Source organism: Eulemur rufifrons, chromosome 12 (assembly GCF_041146395.1).
Source record: "Eulemur rufifrons isolate Redbay chromosome 12, OSU_ERuf_1, whole genome shotgun sequence".
Lineage (NCBI taxonomy): Eukaryota > Metazoa > Chordata > Mammalia > Primates > Lemuridae > Eulemur > Eulemur rufifrons.
Window position 1 is genome coordinate 11,403,624 of NC_090994.1, and position 18,570 is coordinate 11,422,193.

An 18,570-nucleotide genomic window follows, 5' to 3' on the forward strand; every position below is an offset into this window, starting at 1 on the left:
TTTCTGTCTGAAATGTACTATTATAGGAGTATTCCACCTGTCAAAACTGTTGAAGTAGAGAAGATTCCATTTGCCGTAACTAAATAAGATGTCCAATCCTTTTCAGTATTTCAGCATTTTAAAGACTTTGAACCTCTCTTTGGAATACCTAGAAAATTTACTCATTATTCAGTAGATATTGAACAACTCTACATTCTAGGAACTGCTCTAAAGACTAGAGATATTGCAGTAGACAAAGAGAGAAAAATTCCCGTCCATACAGAACTTATATTCTAATTGAGTGACAGTCAGACAAAAGTATATGCTGTTAACACCTGTGTCTTAAACATTTTTGGGAGATGCGGGGGCGGTAAGGGTGACAGAATGGAAAGATGGGGCAATAATTAAACTGACACTGTGGGAAAACTGCACATCTAAGATCCATGACAATAAAAGCTTTTTAGCTTTTGCCTCCTTAGCTAAGAAAATGGAAATCTACAAACAATATTTAGCCAGGACATGTTCACAAAGAACACACGGAAGCAACTGTGGGTTCTGGTAGACACTCAAGTGTTTAAAATTCTGCCTTGCAAATTGATTTATGTTGGTTAGAACATTGAAAAGTAAGCAAAACATCACTACAGGTTGAGCATCCCAAATCCAAAAATCCAAAATGTTCCAAAATGCGAAACTTTTTGAGTGCTGACATGAAAGTAAATGCTCATTGGAGCATTTCAGATTCTGAATCTGGGATGCTCAACTGGTGTAGTGCAAATATTCCACAATCTCAAATACTTCTGGCCCCAAGGCATTTTGGATAAGAAATACTTAACCTGAATTGTCTGAGAAAAATTTTGGCTCTTCTTTTCCTGTGCCTCCTCCTCTGACATGGATATATACCTTAAATTTGTACAGCACTTACAGTCAAACATTTTTATGAACACTACTCCAATTGACAGAATAATCCATGCCTATTTCTAGTCTAGGAAAATTCTGAATATGACTGAGACAAAGGTGATGGTCACATTGGTGAGTGAAATTTTTGTAAATAGTGACAGAGATGGGAGAACTCTAAGTTTATGCATTCACTGTCTCACTAAAGTGAGGTTTAACAAAAATGTTGAATACTACCACTGTGAATTGATATAGCACTTTGTATCTTTCAAAGCCTTTTTATGTTACCTGATCAACAGAAAAGCCTTAAGCAGGTAGCTATACTCTGGAGATAGTTATTAAAGTTGAGGACTTCTAGTAAAATAACTTAATATTTACAAATATATGATTTACTTTCAAATTAATCACATGTGACTTGTTACACATGTATATAAGGGACGACACTTAAGAAAAGCCTCAATGCAAGAAATGCATTTGGTATGTAAGAGAGATATAATAGAACTCCATTGTACAGAAACTTTATGCTGTGATTAATTTTTCAAATAACCAAATCAACAGCTCTCTAAATTGCTGGCCCAAAATTTCTTTTGTTACATTTCTAAGTCTGTGACGATGAAATGAAATGAACTGGTAAAACAATTAGAAATATATAAGTTGACTATCCCTCAACCAAAATGCTTAGAACCAGAAGTGTTTAGATTTTGAAAGTTTTCAAATTTTTGAATATTTTCATATGTACTTACTGGTTGAGCATCCCTAATGTGAAAATCCAAAATGCCAAAATGCTCCAACAAGTATTTCTTTTGAGCATAGAGCATTTCAGATTAGGGATACTCAACGTGTGTGTGTGTGTGTGTGTGTGTGTGTGTGTGTGTGTATGTGTGTACGTGTACACATGCATCAAAGTCATTTGTAGGCACAGAGCTTCCTTCTGTTCCTTAATTTTCAGAAAATGAGCCAGTTAGTAACACCAGTGAGTCTGAGGAAGAAATCATATATGTAAAATCAGGGAATGTTAGAGTAACAATTAGAGTTGCACAAAAACAGGAAATGCTGACTCTTCCAGTCCAGGCAACTGGGCACCTACTTTTGTATAGTGAAATAAGTAAAATCCAGAGTCAATATCCTTTTGACAAATGAGCTACTTATTTTAAAGAAAAATGAACAAGAAACAAGTCAGTGTAATTTTGAGTAAATATAAGACTACTCTCAATATAGTACATGTATTAATCATGCTTTTTATTTTCTGTATTTTATGATGTTTTGACATCTTAAAAAGCTTGCTGGTTAGTGAGGAACCACCCCTCACAGGGCTAGCCCGTTCTAGAGATAGTAAAGGGCTTGGCCAACAGCAGTTCTTTCATATACAACCAATCAATCCCAGGTCTATAGCCCCAACCACCACCTTATCTAACTCTCCTCACACACAAAGCCTGTATTTCCCCAAATCATCCCAGGGCAAGGTACCAGGCAATCAGAGACTATTCCTATAGCCAAAAGCCCACTGGAATCATTCACACTAGCCAATCTTAAACTGTTTGCCTTGCCTTGCCTTTCCTGAGGAAACTTTAATAAAGGCTCTAACTAGGCTTTCCCGTTGCTCTTGTTTCCTGCCACCTAACCAAAATTTGGTGCTTTCCCCTATGACCCTATGGGCATATGGTGACCTCCTCTTTAGAACCTGTGAGTATAATAAACTTCTTCCTTGCAAGTCTAATTCTCATTTTCTCCTGTGGCCACACTGAATTTTATCATACATACCATATCCAACATTTACATTCTTAGAACAGTATATAAAATGAATGTAACTAAAAAATAATAGAGTATATGTTTCACTGCAAGAAAAATGGTTACAAGTTGAATCAATCTTTCTGGCTAATCATATGTCATTTTTCATGTCCTGATTTTTTTTACATTTAAAACTATCAAGCCATGATTCTGGAACAGATTCTAAAGTATAAATGAGTATGTTAATTTAAATGAAAATACAATTCAGAGTTGTACATAGGATATACATTTATTAATAGTGAAAAAGCATTTACCCAAAAAGTGAATGTTTACAAAATACAAAGAGTACCTCCACAGTCTGGCTAGCTTATTATTTTAGGCATTATCTCAACCTGCATAGGGTTCTCTCTCACTCATTTGACCATTTCTCCCTCTGTCTCTAATCAAAATTTTATCTTAAAAATTAAGACAAACAGGAATATTTAATGCCTAACCCTTTAGCAATAGTTAATATGGAAAAAATACTAAACAAATTATCTGCTGTCAAGCCCTAGGTATTTTAAAACTAAATTATCTACTAAAATAGAAAAATAATAGACTAAATAGCAGCTATAACACAAATAAGCAATTTTAATAACGCTCATAGGTATTATGTTAATAACTAAGATATAAATACAATTCTTCCACTGTATCTATTTTTACTATGCATGCAGAGAGAGAGAGAGAGAAAGAGTGTGCACAGAAGCTGCAATATGTAAGGCTTGGCTTGAGTATACCAAGATGAAGTTTTTTCCCCCTTCCTGCTTAAAATCTAGAAAATACAGAATTTGAGTATTCACATAATGTAACTTACTGTTTCAACTTCCTTGAAGTTAGGCCAACTGGATAGGAATTCCTGATTCTGAATTGGTAGTTTTCTGAACAGGTTTTATTCAAGTTGGAGACACGTCTTACATAATTTAAATTAAGTAGCAACACACCTAGGGAAATCCTCATTTAATACTCCTTGATTTGACATTATAGTTTTATACTGAGGTATCAAGCAGGTAAGAATTTAAAGGAATATCTACCAAGTTCTTTTTTTATGGAGTATTTCAGTCAATTGTTAACAAATTTAAAACTACTTGGTACTAATTCTTCATATTTTATTCAAGGAAGAATCTATAAAGTTGACTTATTCACTGTTGACTGGCTCTTTGAAGCTTTACTGAGTATACGGAAAATTTGGGATAAAAAGGTAAATCATCTTTTAAAAGTTGATTTACTTAGTAATGAAGAAGTCACATAAATTTTTTTACTCAATACTTTATCTGTGAACCTGCTTTTCCCTCCCTAAACACAAAAGCAACTGCTGTGCTTTGGGTCTTAAATTATCATCTCAAAAGGCAAGTCTGTCTGAAGGCATACAGAGTCTCACTGTTCTGTTACATAAACTTAGTTGGATTTATCCCTACTTGAAAGAGTTTAGTTTTTCATTTTAAAATTAATCACATATTACTTGTCTGTGCAGAAATATTCTCTGATTATATAAAGATTTTAAAAAATTTTTAGACTGAGGCAATATATATAGGATTTGGAATTCCAGAAAATATCTAATACATAATGATGTACGTTCTAGATACTAAAGACATATGTTCTAAACTTATCCAATTTGAATGGATTAATATATATCTACAATAACTTCCTAGGTATCCTGGATATGTTTTTAACCTGCCCTATTCACAGTAATAGGATCTGCAGGTTTCTAAAAGAACTTTAGACCCCATAGCAGCAACACTGGCATTATTTGGAAGACTTGCCTAATGGCTGGGCTTTATAATAAATAATACAGTTCTCTAACTCTTAACCATTGCTCTTCTCTGAATAGCCTAAAACTATACATAGAACACTGACTTGCTATATAGAATTCAACATAATTTCCGAAAAAGATACTTTATAGATAAGTCCGAACTTTATTTAAAACTACATTTTAAATATAACTTTATCAAACATCACAATGAGAAAAAAGAATGAAGACCAAAAAGGAAAAAGAAAAATTACACAGTGTATCAAGGCTTAAATCTGTCCAGAATTCAGTTTCTGATGTTTTAAACTACCATGGGCAGAAATTAGCACACCTATCAAAAATGCAGTGTCAAACTAATTTACATTTTTATACAGATCAAAACAGATGTTTATTTAGTATCATTTTCAAATATGCATTGACTATGTAAAGAAAGAGAGTTAGATGAGCCTCTGAAGATATCTCATATAGTTTGGGCTCCCACAGTTTCTGAAAAACAGAATAATAATTAATGCCTTATTAATTATTATTGAATTACTAGAAATTAATTTAACATTGTTCTCTTCCATTAAAGCTTTTACTTTTAATCTCAGGTTATTTTATAGGAAATCTTGACTTAGCTTGCTAAAACAATTCCCTGATAGCTCACAGTAAAAAAGAACACGTGAGAGTTTTGGTTTCAAGTAGCAGACTAGCACTCTGGGAGGCCGAGGTGAAAGGATTGCTCAAGATCAGGAGTTCGAGACCAGCCTGAGCAAGAGCGAGACCCTGCCTCTACTAAAAATAGAAAGAAATTATCTGGACAACTAACAATATACATTAAAAAAAAAAATTAGCCAGGCATGCTAATTTTTACATGCCAGGCATGCCTGTAGTCCCAGCTACTCGGGAGGCTGAGGCAGAAGGATTGCTTGAGCCCAGGAGTTTGAGGTTGCTATGAGCTAGGCTGACACAACAGCACTCTAGCCCTCTAGCCCAGGCAACAGACCAAGACTCTGTCTCAAAAAAAAAAAAAAAAAAAAAAAAGATAGCAGACTGAGAAAATACTTCCTGTCTCTGTAAAAAACTCCACTAGAAAAAAAAACTGTAAAAAAGAATAAATCTAGATCAACAAAAGAAGAGTAGTTCTGAGAAAACAGAAAACAGAAGATATCAACGCATTACTAGAATGCTCAAAGCAGAGAGGGGAATACTGAAAGAGAGCAGAGGAAGCTGCAACCTAGAAGCACTATAAGAGGCTGCATTAAGATGGGGATCATATTCTAACAGGCAGAACTGGGCTGAAAACTGGGAATTCACTGAAGATTTGATATCTGAATGGTCTGTCCTTCTCCTAACCCTATTCCCAAGAAAAACAAAACAAGAAAATATCATATGCTTTTAATCAATTGATGAATTGATGGAAAATAACAAAAAGAAAATCCTTTGACCTTGATACAAGAAACATTCTGAAAGCTGCCCAGAGGTTGAGCTATCACACTCGAAAAGGAAAAAATATGGGATTATTGCTTGGCTTACAATGAATATTTATATAGAATCATCCTCATAAAAAGTGCAGAACATTTATTATAGTTGCTAAAAGTAAATATAAGTGTACTTTACAAGTATTACTTTAATAACCTTAATAACGTAAGAATATAGGTACAGGTGAACAGAGAAGGTGGAAGGAAGGAGAGAGGAGAAGTAGAGGGGTAATGACTAAAGTTGACGGAACTAGAAAAATGTATAAATTTAAAATAACGATAAAAAAAATAACCAAAAATAATACAAACACTGAGAGGAGGAGAAGAGGTAGGACTAAATACATACTTGTCACAAGAGAGTAAGAGACATTATTATCTGAATTTAAAACATTAAGAAAAATCATAAAATATTTACTCTCCTCCAAAAGAACTAAAAAATCATTTTAAAAAGTAGGTTTTTTTTGGTATTTATCATTAATTATTTGTTCCTTTCTTTCTTAAATAATGTGTATGCATATATTACTCTGCTAAAGCTGATGAGTTTAAAAATAGAAAAAAATCATCTGACAATGATGTTTTATAAATTATACAGCTGAACTAAAATTTTTACAGAATTATGCTTTTTTTCCAATATTTGGTTTAAATTTCCCAGGTACTAGTAGCACATTTAAAAAACAAAACAAAATAGAATTGAGATTCAATAATTTTTCAGTATAAGGTTAAAATTAGTAATTCTTACCAGGTTCTTTTAGTGTCTGAGAATTTCCAGCTAATTCTTCAGTCTGCATTTCACATATTTCACCAGATAAATGGTTTTTCTGTTCTTCCTCTACCATTTTCTTCCTTAGATCTGCCTTTGGAATGAAAATTAAAAATACAAATCATTTTTCACTTTAACAATATGTGTTATATACAGATAAGTTTAAAGAGAGCCAATACCTCTGAATATATTGTCAGTTTAAGTGGTAAATCTTCAAGTTTTACAAAATCTTCTTCATCAGACTTCTGACTTATGTTACCAGATTCCGCTTCCTGTAAGATAAATCATATTTAATGAAAAACATGCACTGTAACTCTGGATCTAAACCAAAGTCATCCATACCAAGAAATAAAGTGGATTCTTAAATATAAAACCATTTATCAGTAATTCTATCCATATTTGGTTTTCTTCTCTATTCAGCTCCATAAATAATTCAGAAACATAGATTTCTAAGGAAGGGCTACATGTCATAGCTGTGAGCATACTGTCAAGCTTTTTTGTTCTCATTTTAACAAAAAAAAGAGCCAGTTAATAAACACTAAAGGAAGAAATAGTAGTTATACTGAGGGTTAAAATAATTATAGACTACATCAGAGCTGTATCCAGCAGAATATAAGCAAACATTTACAAACATTTCAATATATCAACTCTGATGAGGCTCTATTAGAAATCTGAGATATGAATTTAGTAACTTCCTTTTGTGAACACCTCAAACAAACTGCCTTTCTTAAACTTGAATTCTTTTCTTCTCCTACTTCTCCCTTCTCATTTTTAATAGTATCATTACTCTACCAATTACCCAAGAAGAAATGTTAGGTTTTTCTTTTTTCTTACAATATTTCTCACCCATCCTATTCTCATTCAGCTCGTATTTCATGCTTATATAATAGTAGAGCCTCCTAACATATCTTTCTTGACAATATATCTTCCAGAGTCATTAGCTTTATCTTCATAGACTATATAACTTTGACCATTTCACTTTCTTGCACAAAAGCCTTCAGTAGGGATCCCTGCCTAAAATTCAAATTCAAGAGTCTCTATAATCTAACTTCAAGTTAATTAATTTCAATTGAATGTCTTCTACAGCAACTCTACACACTGATCAAATAATAAGAATAAATCTGGCCACATGTGATGGTTCATGCCTGTAATCCTAGAATTTTGGGAATTCAAGGCGGGAAGATCACTTAAGCACAGGAGTTTGAGGTTGCAGTGAGCTATGATGACACCACTGCACTCTAGCCTGGGCAACAGAGTGAGACTCTGCCTCAAAAACATACATACATACATACACACATACATAAATCTAACAGGTAACTCTCACGAGTTTTAAATGCATCATTTTACTGGTAATGAGGCAAACAAAACAGTTAAAGAGCTTCTCTTTCTATTAATGTTTTTGAAACATTAAAAACTACCTTTCTGAGAAATTATGAAATCATAACTGTAAATATATTTACAAATTGAAAATTTTTAAAAATGAAGCATATTCCTTAAACCTAAAAGTACTTACCTTGGTTTAAATACTGTTATAAATCTTTTCATATTTGCTGATAAGAGAAAGTAAATCATGTAAAACATATACAGCACAAGGATCCAAAAAGATAACCTACCTACTATAAGATTTAGTGGAAACAAAGGTCCAGAGTAAAACTAAACTCACAAACTCCCTACTGTTGAAGAAAAATCTGAGGCACAATAAAATTTTAAAGACTTTAATTGAGTAAAAAGTAATTTATGAATTGGGAAACACCAGACCAAAACAAGTTTAATGTTCCAATGACAAAACATCAGACGAAAGTATTTATTGGGAAAATGCAGAAGCAAAATAAATTGATTGGCTTACATTATAAAATTTCCTTGTTTTAGGTACCTAGTTGGAAGTTCCTAGTCACATAATTATGTTAGTTGGCTGTTTATGATTGGCTGGGATTAAGTGTTTACTGCTAACATAAGCATTTATCAGAAATGATCCAAGTTAAGTTTTGTTCATATTTGCAATTTAAGCCAGATTAAGGCTATTTTTAAGGCCTTTCGAATTCTTTGATCAGGAATTTTTTAAGCCTGGTCTCCATTTTAATTTTCATTTAATATTTCCACAAATGTGTATTTCCTAACATATCTTTCTCTCATTTACTGTGTAGAGATAAGGACTCTACTGCTGTCAAATTGTTTTATTTCACAGCCCAAATGCAAACCTTTAGGTTTATCAAAGATTTAGTGAGGAAGTCAAGAATGGGTAGTGTAAAAGAAAAATGATGATTCATGTATCATTATCATTTCAGATAACTTGAACTCTCTCAAAATTGCCACCTACAACTCATTTCTTAGGTTCTCAAAACTATAAAAACTAGAACAGCTTGTAGGTTTTGAGATGGTGATCTCAATTCACTATCTCCCTTCTGCTCAAATTTAAAGTATGAATAAAAAAATGTTACAAAAGGTTCTAAATCTACACACAAAATGGAGTTTAGTTTATATGCTGAAAATGTTAACCTGAAAATGAAGAAATACGCACAGAAATGAAAAGCAGAAAAACTTGGAAATGTAAATGATACTTACATAGTCATTTACTAACACTGGAGATTCAGTATCAGGACTTCCAGCCAGAGAACTTTCAGGAGTTTCCTGAGCAGACTTAACTTCTTTGACTCTAGGCACTAAGGTTTCAATTTCAGTTAAAGGTAATGGCAAAGGGTTAGGCTGTTTAGATGAATCAACAGTAGTAAGCGAGTCCTTATGGGCAGTGCTATTTAAAGGTTGCTCATTTTCCAAGATATTGAGGTAACAGGGTTTCACAGGAGAGTTATCTTGGTCATCTGTCATCAAAAGACATGCTTAGTATTAGTGTAATGCAACAGTGTTAAATTTTACCCTCCATTATTACAATATGCAAGAATGAGAGTAATCAAGATATTTAAGACCAAAAAGAAAAGATAACTACAAATTTTTCTTATCAATGATTCCCAAATTTAGTAAATTAGAAGCATCTGGGGATGTTTCAAAAATTAGATTCCTAAAATCCACCCAATTTCTAATGAATCAGGACTTTTAGGAATAAAACCCCCACAAATACGTTTTTGCTTTTTTTTTTTTTTAAATCCCCCACATTTGTACCTAAAGATGCTACTTACAGAATTTTTCTGTGCAGGAAAATATTCGTTGACTTTTCTTTAACTGCTGTTTGCAGTAACAAAGCCTCCTTATGTTTTCTACAAAGGATTTACATCAGGTCCAAAGTGCCTTCAAACTTACATTTGCTAAGCATTTAGAGTTTTTTAGCTTTTAAGTACATAAAGGGCACTTTCAATAATCTTAAAATTGAATACTTATTTAAATTTACCTTTACTAGTGAGTTCTTGTTCTGATGGGACATTTTTGCTTTCTGCTGTTTTTTCAAAGTCATGTTGTAGAATCTAGAAGGAAAAAGATTTTTAATAGTAGGGTCTAAAATACATGGTCATTTTATAAAGAGATGGTTACTCATGTGTGGCTTTTGTCCAACCAGAGACTTTCATACAAGGGGAATTTTTCTCTTTTGCTACAGACGAGGTCTCACTATGTTGCCCAGGCAGGTCCTGAACTCCTGGCCTCAAGTGATCCTCCTGCCTTGGCCTCCCAAAGGATTATAGGCATAAGCCACTATCCTTGGCCCCAAGAGAATTTAAAAAATATCGTTTAAAAGTATTTCAAGAAGGAGGCTTTGGCTGCAATTTCAAGATGGCTAAGTAAAAAAGGTTTCCTTTATTTCTTAAACAACCTCAAAATAATACACAGAGCTAGAATAAAATAGATTCTATTATTTCTTTCAGACTCTATCTTAAATGAAACTACAAGACACATATATAAGTAGACATTAAGTGAATGGGAAAGGAACTAAGTAGGAGGAGGAGAAGATTAACAAAGTTAAATGCCTTCAGCAGAGGAATGGAACAAAAACTGTGTTTCACCTCATAACTGGAAGTATCAGATCAACAAAGAACAGAGTATGGTGCGGGGCATGGGCTGGTGATGAAAGGGGAGTGGTGGTAGTTGTTTAGAACTATTTAAGAAAAATGTGGACATCTGGGTTCCCTGCTCCAACTTCAATATAAAATGGGAGATTATAATAATATTTTAGAGAATTGAGATTATAATAATATTTTAGAGAATCAAACTGGTGAGCCTCAGACCTGGGGGCCAACTGGGACTAGGGGTGGGGTACAGAAGGCACAAATGAAGTATCATACTGAAAACAGAAGAATTTAGTGCAAGTCTGTATAATGGTGGGATCTCACCCTATTCCCACATCTAATTCCAGAATACCAGAAACCAAGCTTATATATAGCAGGCAGAAGACTAGAAGATCCTTCTTTGGAGAATCTAAACCACCCCAAAGGGAACACAAATAGATTCTGACATTTTGGTAATTTCTATGAAAATGCTGGCTCTCCCCCAAATGCCCTGCAGTGAAGCCCAAGAAACCCTCAACCCACTTTTTGGTACATCATTCTTTACTATAAACAACCAAGGTTCAGCACATATTTGAAGAAAGCCTCTAGACAGATAAAAGAAGATACTGCTTCCATAAAATAAAAAAGCACTATAAAAATGGAACAATCAGGGAAAAAAAAGAAAAAAGTGTTTATAAATTAAAAATATGACAGCTAAAATAAAAATAATTTCCTATAATACAACTGTTAAGGTCAAGAAAATCTCCCAGAGAGTAAAACAAAAGGTAAGGCAATTAAGGACAATAAAAGGAAGAGAAGAGAAAATTAGACCATCGCATGAGGGCTAATAACGTCTGATAATATTAATTCCAGGAGAGAAAAGAGAAAATGGTGTGGAATAAAGAAAATAAAAGAAAATGTACCAAACCAAAGGACATAATACAGACTTTAAAAACTACTCGTAACCCACTACAGTGTATATCACTGTAAAATTTCAGAATTCCAGGAGGAAAAATACACTAGGGAGGAAAAATAAGACATACCATAGTCCCCTCTCAACCATGGGAGCATACTATGTTTTTCCCTATCTATGATAAAGTTTAATTTATAAATTAGGCACAGTAAGAGATCAACAACTAATAATAAAATAGAAAAATTATAACAATGTGCCAGCATCACTACTCTTGCACTTTGAGGCCATTATTAAGTCAAATAAGGCTCACTTGAACACAAGCACTGTGCTACTGTGAAAGTCCATCTGTTAACCTCAACAGCTAGTAAGCGGCTGACGGGCAGGTAGCGTATACAATGTGAACATGCTGGACAATGGGATGACTCATATCCCAGGCAGGACAAAGTGGGCCAGCCAGAAATTTCATCATGCTATTCAAAATGGCACACAACTTTAAACTTATGAATTTTTTATTTCTGGCATTTTCCATTTAATATTTTCAGGCTGCAGTTGACTGCCTGTAAATGAAACGGTGGAAAGAAAAACTGTGACTAAGGGGGGGACCACTGTGAACAAAGGATGAGAACTAATAAAGGCATCAGACTTCTCAACAACACCAGAAACTAGATAAAGATGGAGTAACTTCAAAGACCTGAGGGAAAATATTTTCAACATGGAAGAAGATTTTCTCAGACACATAAAGTCTCAAAATATTTATATTTTATGCACTCTTTCTCAGCAAGTTACTGGGATGTGCGACACTAAAGTAAAGCAATAAACCAAGAAAGACAAAGATAAAAAGTGGATTCCAGGAATAGAGATAAAGAAAAATGATAAGGAGATTTCTAGGCTGACAGCTATTCAGTAGGTGTAAGGAACAGACAAATCGGGAATGAACCAGAAAGTGGGAATGCATCAGGAAGGAAAAAAATGACAAATTTCATTCACGTAGAAAATTCTACTGGGAGGTTATACAGCTATTAGAGGATATAGCAAAGACTTGGGTATATGTTCAAGGAAAATGGAGTAAATAAAAAATTGGGACAATTATTAAACTCAAGAGAGAAATAAGACTAGGCAATAAACAATATTTACTTGGTTCAGCAGTCAGTAATATTTACAGTTTGGTTAACTCTAAATATTTGGTTAAATATGGATTTAATCCAAAGACATATACACACACGTGTGCATATTATTCAGAAATACAGAGGTAACAGCAGAAGAAATTGTACAAAGTGTTGCCTATGAGGCAGGATGAGGTGGAGGTAAGAAATGGAATAATTTCATTCTTGTTACATACTATTTCCATGTATGACTAGAAGAAAAATATAAGAGATTAAAGTGCTTTTAAAGTTAAACATTGAAGAACATAAAAATAAACTAGTGTTTCAGATTCTAACAAGCATATTGAGACTTGTATTCGTGAAAATGATAATGAGGAAAATGTAAATTTTGACATTTTTCAGAAGGATCTGCTTTCAGTAGTTAAAATAAGGCTGGTGAAAGGTATGTTGGTCTACAATGGAAATACCTGATCGTCATGTTCATTTTCTTCTGTAGTTTCCGTGTTAGCCTGAAGTGAAGTCTGCACATCTACAGGGCCCTCTTCAAATTCTTCTATTTCTTCATCCTCATTCTCATCTTCTCCACTTCCATAATTAGTTAAAGCCTGAGTTTCAGCCTTAGACAAATCTAAGTTGAGTAATACATAATTTTTAGCAAATTTCAGTACTTAAATCTTAATAGCTACCATTTGTCGTATTCCCGCATGACACAGGTGCTTTACATACAATATGTGAAATCCTTAAAACAGTAAGTACAAGAAAACTGTGGTGCAGAAAGAAAAGCCAGTGAAATTCAAAATCAGAGTTCTTTGACTCTTAATTCTATACTTGTTACAGTCTGCCAAACTCTTCCAATAAGTGATCTACAAAGAACTAATATACGAACATAGTACAGAGCCTTTAACTTACTAATAGACACTGGGCATCCTTCACTTTCTTCATCTTCCTCTTGATCAGAAATATCAGATCTTACATTTTTGGGACCTTTGCCATCATACACCTCAGATGTTTGAGCTTGCTTAACTGTTTCAGTCTCATCTTTGTCCTAGTCACAAATAAATTTGAGTAATTAATTCCTTAAAGTACATTTTAAAAAGGTCTATAGTAAGTCTATCATAAAAATAATCATCATTGTCTAATAAAAGTACAAAAAAATCAATTCTGATATCTAGTTTTGTTTTTAAAAGAAAAAGGTTTATTAAAAGAGTAGACATTTGATGATGTACACTGCTCTCAAACACTAAGGTAAAAGCTACTAAAATTATTTAATACTGTGTTTCAAAAGCATTATTTTTAGGCAAAAATTAATTAGCACATACTTTGTCTTCATCATCAATCTCTCCAGCAGGTGAGCCATGATCTTCAAGAATCCTTTTGGCCTACAAAGCAAATCAATTAAACACAATTTAGCAATACACTTAGGTATTCGGTAAACTTTAAACCATTATCTAAAGAGCTGAATGCTTTCTTAAAAATGTAAATTCAACTCTTTTATTTAAATCTTTTAAAAAACAAGACAAAACCAACACTGTACACCTGACTACTCCTTGACTATCGAACAGGTGTCTCAAACTTACCAAGTCAAAAACAAAAATCTTGATTCCCTTCTCTCCAAACCCCATCCTCCCTCAGTCTTCCCAATCTCAGTAAATCACACTTCATTCACCTAGATGCACAAGCCAGAAAATTAGGAACAGCCTTGGTTACTATCATTAACCACATATTAATTGACTCAATTACACTAATCTAAGACATTAAATTATCATTTCTTACCCGAACTACTGCAACAGCCTAACAACTGGTCTCCTTGCTTCCATCTCTACTCACCCACAATCTCTGTTCAATATGGTATCCAGACAAATCTTTTAAACTGCACATGGGATTACATCATTCCTCTATTTTAAACTTTCCCATGGGTTTCCATCATACTTAGAACAAAAGGCCCTTCCCACAATTTCTTAGGCCCCATAATTTGACTTTACCTACCTCTGTTACCTCATCTCCTACATTCTTAGCATGTAATGTGTTCCTGCCCTCCCTGGCTTTCTGTTCTCCAAACTGCTCACTCCTGCCTTAGAACCTTTACACTTAGTTTTCTCTACATGGAATGCTCTTCCCTTTTATCTTCATTATGAATTTTCTGTCTTTCACGTCTTACCTCATGTTTCATCCCCTCAAAGAGCCTCATGAGACTGTCTATCTAAAGTAGCCTGAAAGGAGACTGCTTTCCAATCATTTATTATGATATGTTATATTATTTTCCAATCATTTATTATGGTATTATGACATTTTATTTTCTTCAAGTTCTTAGCAAAGGCTAAAATTATCTGAAATTAATTTACTTATATCTAGAATATAAACATGGCAAGTGTGAAATAGATAGCTTGACTTTGTTTACTTTTGATTCTAAGGAAGAATGGCTATCTTTTTCTGTCTGGGTCTTGGCTTGCTTTCCCTCTCATAATAGAGGGTTAAGAAAAGGGTGCAGATCTAGGGGAAAAGCCTGCTGGTATGCCTCAAGTTTGGGGGAATAAACTCACCAATTTCACACGTGATCAAGACTAATGTGACAGTGTAGAACAAACTACAGGGATATGCAACCAAAGCCCTAACTAATAAACAAGCATGTGTGTTGGCTGGGAGTGACCTCTGGGTAATATATATTTGCAGAAAATATATATGGCAGGCAGCAGGATCCTAGTCCTCCTCTCCTCTTTGGAGGTCTGAATAAGGGACAATAATGTGAACTGGCTATCTGACAACGTACATTTAGCATCAATTCTGGTCTGTATTCCTGATCTTTAGCCAGTGCTGTTATTCCTGAGATTCTGTATGTGGCTAGCACATGTACTAATTTACAATCTGACTGATTACTAAAAATAACTTACTTTTGCTGAGGTACAATATGATTATGGTTATTATTAATAATGATCAAGAACTATACATATGTGCTAATTATCCTAAAATCAAATGAATGTTATTTACCTCTTTGGCATAAGACTGTATCACTCCAGCTGCTTCTATTTTCCTTTTGCATCTCTGTTTAACAGTTATACTATTATTATCCAAATCTTGCATGAGCTTAAAGAAAGCCAACTCATTAAACAACACTTCAGATATCTCTACAAGAAGATCTTCTCCACAGTCTTTCAGTTTTCTGCCAGCAAATTTTGCCAGTGAATCCTATTCGAAGGAGACCAAATAAGTTTAAGATGATAGTAAAATTCAGTTGTGGGTAGAGCAATACAGATGATTAACAATACCTATGTAGAGGAAAACAATTTTATTACTTTTAAGTATTGAAAAACTCAAAACTAATAGCTAAGATTCCTAAGGAAAAATAAGTTAACAGTATAAAGAATATTACTAAGCAGGAATCTTGCTAGTTCTGCTTAAAGAGTATATACAGGGAAGGAAAAGAATAGATGTGGTCATCCGTAAGTTTAGCCTCTACCTAATATAATTGGTGGGCATAAATGAGTAAGACAGGGGATTCTTAATCCCAAGAAAGCTTCCATACAGTACAGTAATAAATGACATGAGAGGAAAATACAAAGTCTTCCATATCTAAATGGTACCAATAGAGTACTTTTTAAAAGGCTGTTATTTCACATAAGCCAATCAGTCATTTTAATTTAAATTTTTCTTCAGAATCAATTTAAAAGTAAACTTTAGCTCTATTCAGGTTGAAATAAAGAATCATGGCTGGGCGTGGTGGCTCACGCCTGTAATCCTAGCACTCTGGGAGGCCGAGGCGGGTGGATCCTTTGAGCTCAGGAGTTCAAGACCAGCCTGAGCAAGAGCGAGACCTCGTCTCTACTAAAAATAGAAAGAAATTATATGGACAACTAAAAATATATATAGAAAAAATTAGCCGGGCATGGTGGCGCGCGTGCCTGTAGTCCCAGCTACTCCGGAGGCTGAGGCAGGAAGATAGCTTGAGCCCAGGAGTTTGAGGTTGCTGTGAGCTAGGCTGACGCTGCGGCACTCTAGCCCGGGCAAGAGAGTAAGACTCTGTCTCAAAAAAAAAAAAAAAAAAAAAAAAAGAAAGAATCACATTAAAGAAAATAAAATTTCAAGATCCTCTAAATTTATTGTGCCAAGGAGGAAATGAAGCCCTGGAGACTGAGTAGCATGTTTGCAACTTCTGTTTCTTAGTTTATTAATTAACTCTCTTCCCTCATTGTTCTTGTTCTGTAAATATTAATAACTCGGAGAAACCAGAGACTAGACCTCCCCCCATTCTAATCACTGATCTTTGGTATAGATTAACTACCTCCTTTATTGTCCTATACCTAACTCAGACAAGAAGGCACCAAAGCCCCCATGACTGCTGCATCTTCAGTGTGGAATGTTAAACATACCTTTCACAAAAGAAAAAAACCGTTTCAACTTATCATATCGTTGTAGCTATGCATTAAGCCTTACATAAAAAGATGTTGAAATCCTGTTATGCTTCCTTAAACACTGTCTACATAAATGATCCCAAACTTCTACACTTTGGAAACACCAAGTTCCATTCTTTGGAATCTATGTTTCCCAGGTGGCTTTCCTCAAACTTTGTGCATAAACTCTCTTTAAACCAGATTCTGACCCTTTTGATTATTCAAGATTGACAATCCTCAAGTAAACAAGTCTACTATATTCTAAAAATTTTTTTTTATAAAATCACTTCTCTTTTCTTTCTTCCTAAAAATATAGACTATGCTATTTAAAAAACAAGCAAATGACTATGATGTTCAATGTCTGTTCCTCTCCCCTGTCAAAAGACTAGCTTACCTAGTATTACCATAGGAAGAAGTACATATGCTGGGTGCTTGGTGAAAAGAAATGCTTGAACTGTTTTCAGAAGGGAAAATGTAGACAATAGTAATTTAAGCTTTAAAATTTTCAATATTCTGGGCAATATTTAATATAAATTACTTTATTCTTCAAGTATGTCCCCTTGTGAAAATATCAGGATGGGGTAAAGGAAAAGCAGTCAAACTTTCTTAGACTTTTATTTCCAAATTAATGCTTTGGGATCTGCTCACAATTATAACAGCAAATAAAACTGAGGAAGGGCTGACTGGATTTTGATAAAAAATATTTAAATTATAAATAATTTCTCTTTCAGCCTCATTCTAAAATGGAGTTATTTCTTTCTATAGGAATAAACTAGCTACTGAAATTTATAAAAATACATGTAAAAGTTATCCTAAACATTTTTAATACTTCAGATATTTCTACAAGATCTTCTCCACAGTCTTTCAGTTTTCTGCAAGTAAATTTTGCCAGTGAATTCTATTCAAAGGATTCCTACATGCACACCACCATCAATGTCTTATATTCCTTATGTGTTAGTAGTATTAGATTAAATAAAGTGAGGACAATTTAGGAACTAATATTGAACGTATACTTTAGTCTTAATACTAACAAAATGGAAAATTATATTGACAGAAATTTGCATCAAGCCTAGGTTTTAAAACAGTTAAACAGTGATAATGCTGTATCTCTAATCAGCTGTAAACACAGAAACAGAAATAAGTGGATGTTTCATAAGAAAATTTTGTAATATAGATGAAAAGAAAATGTATCATCTAATTTGGAGTAACAATACACATCACTGAACTATCTCAATGGGGAAATATTTGGGTAGATATAAAAGTAAAGATATTTGTTATATGAGGTAAATAAGGTAACCTTACTTATTAACACAGGATCTCTCAACCTTGCCCCTATTGATATTTAAGGCCAGATAATTCTTTGTTGTGGGGTACTGTCCAATGTACTGTAAAATATTTAACAAGATGCCTTAGCCTCTACCCATTAAATGCCAGTACCTGCCCTTCCCTCTATCCTCCCTACCTCCTTTCAACCTATTTTCTGTGATAAACAAAATGTCTGCACACATTGCTAAATGTCTCCTGGGAGGCAAAATCTCCCCTAGTTGAGAACCACTGCTTTAATATAAGATTACTGTTACAGCTTAAAAAGTCTCTACAATTAGTAGCTGATTTCTGGCTTCCAAAATTT

General features: G+C 33.9%; 1 protein-coding gene across 1 annotated transcript in view; it reads right to left on the reverse strand.

The window, feature by feature from the left end:
- Positions 1-4,569: 4,569 nt before the first annotated feature.
- PCM1 (pericentriolar material 1) overlaps positions 4,570-18,570 on the reverse strand; it is an 86,455-nt gene continuing 72,454 nt past the window's right edge. The window contains exons 33-41 of the mRNA XM_069484907.1: positions 15,541-15,738; positions 13,875-13,934; positions 13,465-13,600; positions 13,023-13,183; positions 9,951-10,023; positions 9,170-9,426; positions 6,787-6,879; positions 6,587-6,701; positions 4,570-4,873 (exon numbers count right to left, since the gene is read on the reverse strand). Coding sequence (XP_069341008.1) covers positions 4,848-4,873; positions 6,587-6,701; positions 6,787-6,879; positions 9,170-9,426; positions 9,951-10,023; positions 13,023-13,183; positions 13,465-13,600; positions 13,875-13,934; positions 15,541-15,738 — 1,119 coding nt within the window. The 3' untranslated portion in view covers positions 4,570-4,847. The remainder of the gene's footprint in view (positions 4,874-6,586; positions 6,702-6,786; positions 6,880-9,169; positions 9,427-9,950; positions 10,024-13,022; positions 13,184-13,464; positions 13,601-13,874; positions 13,935-15,540; positions 15,739-18,570) is intronic.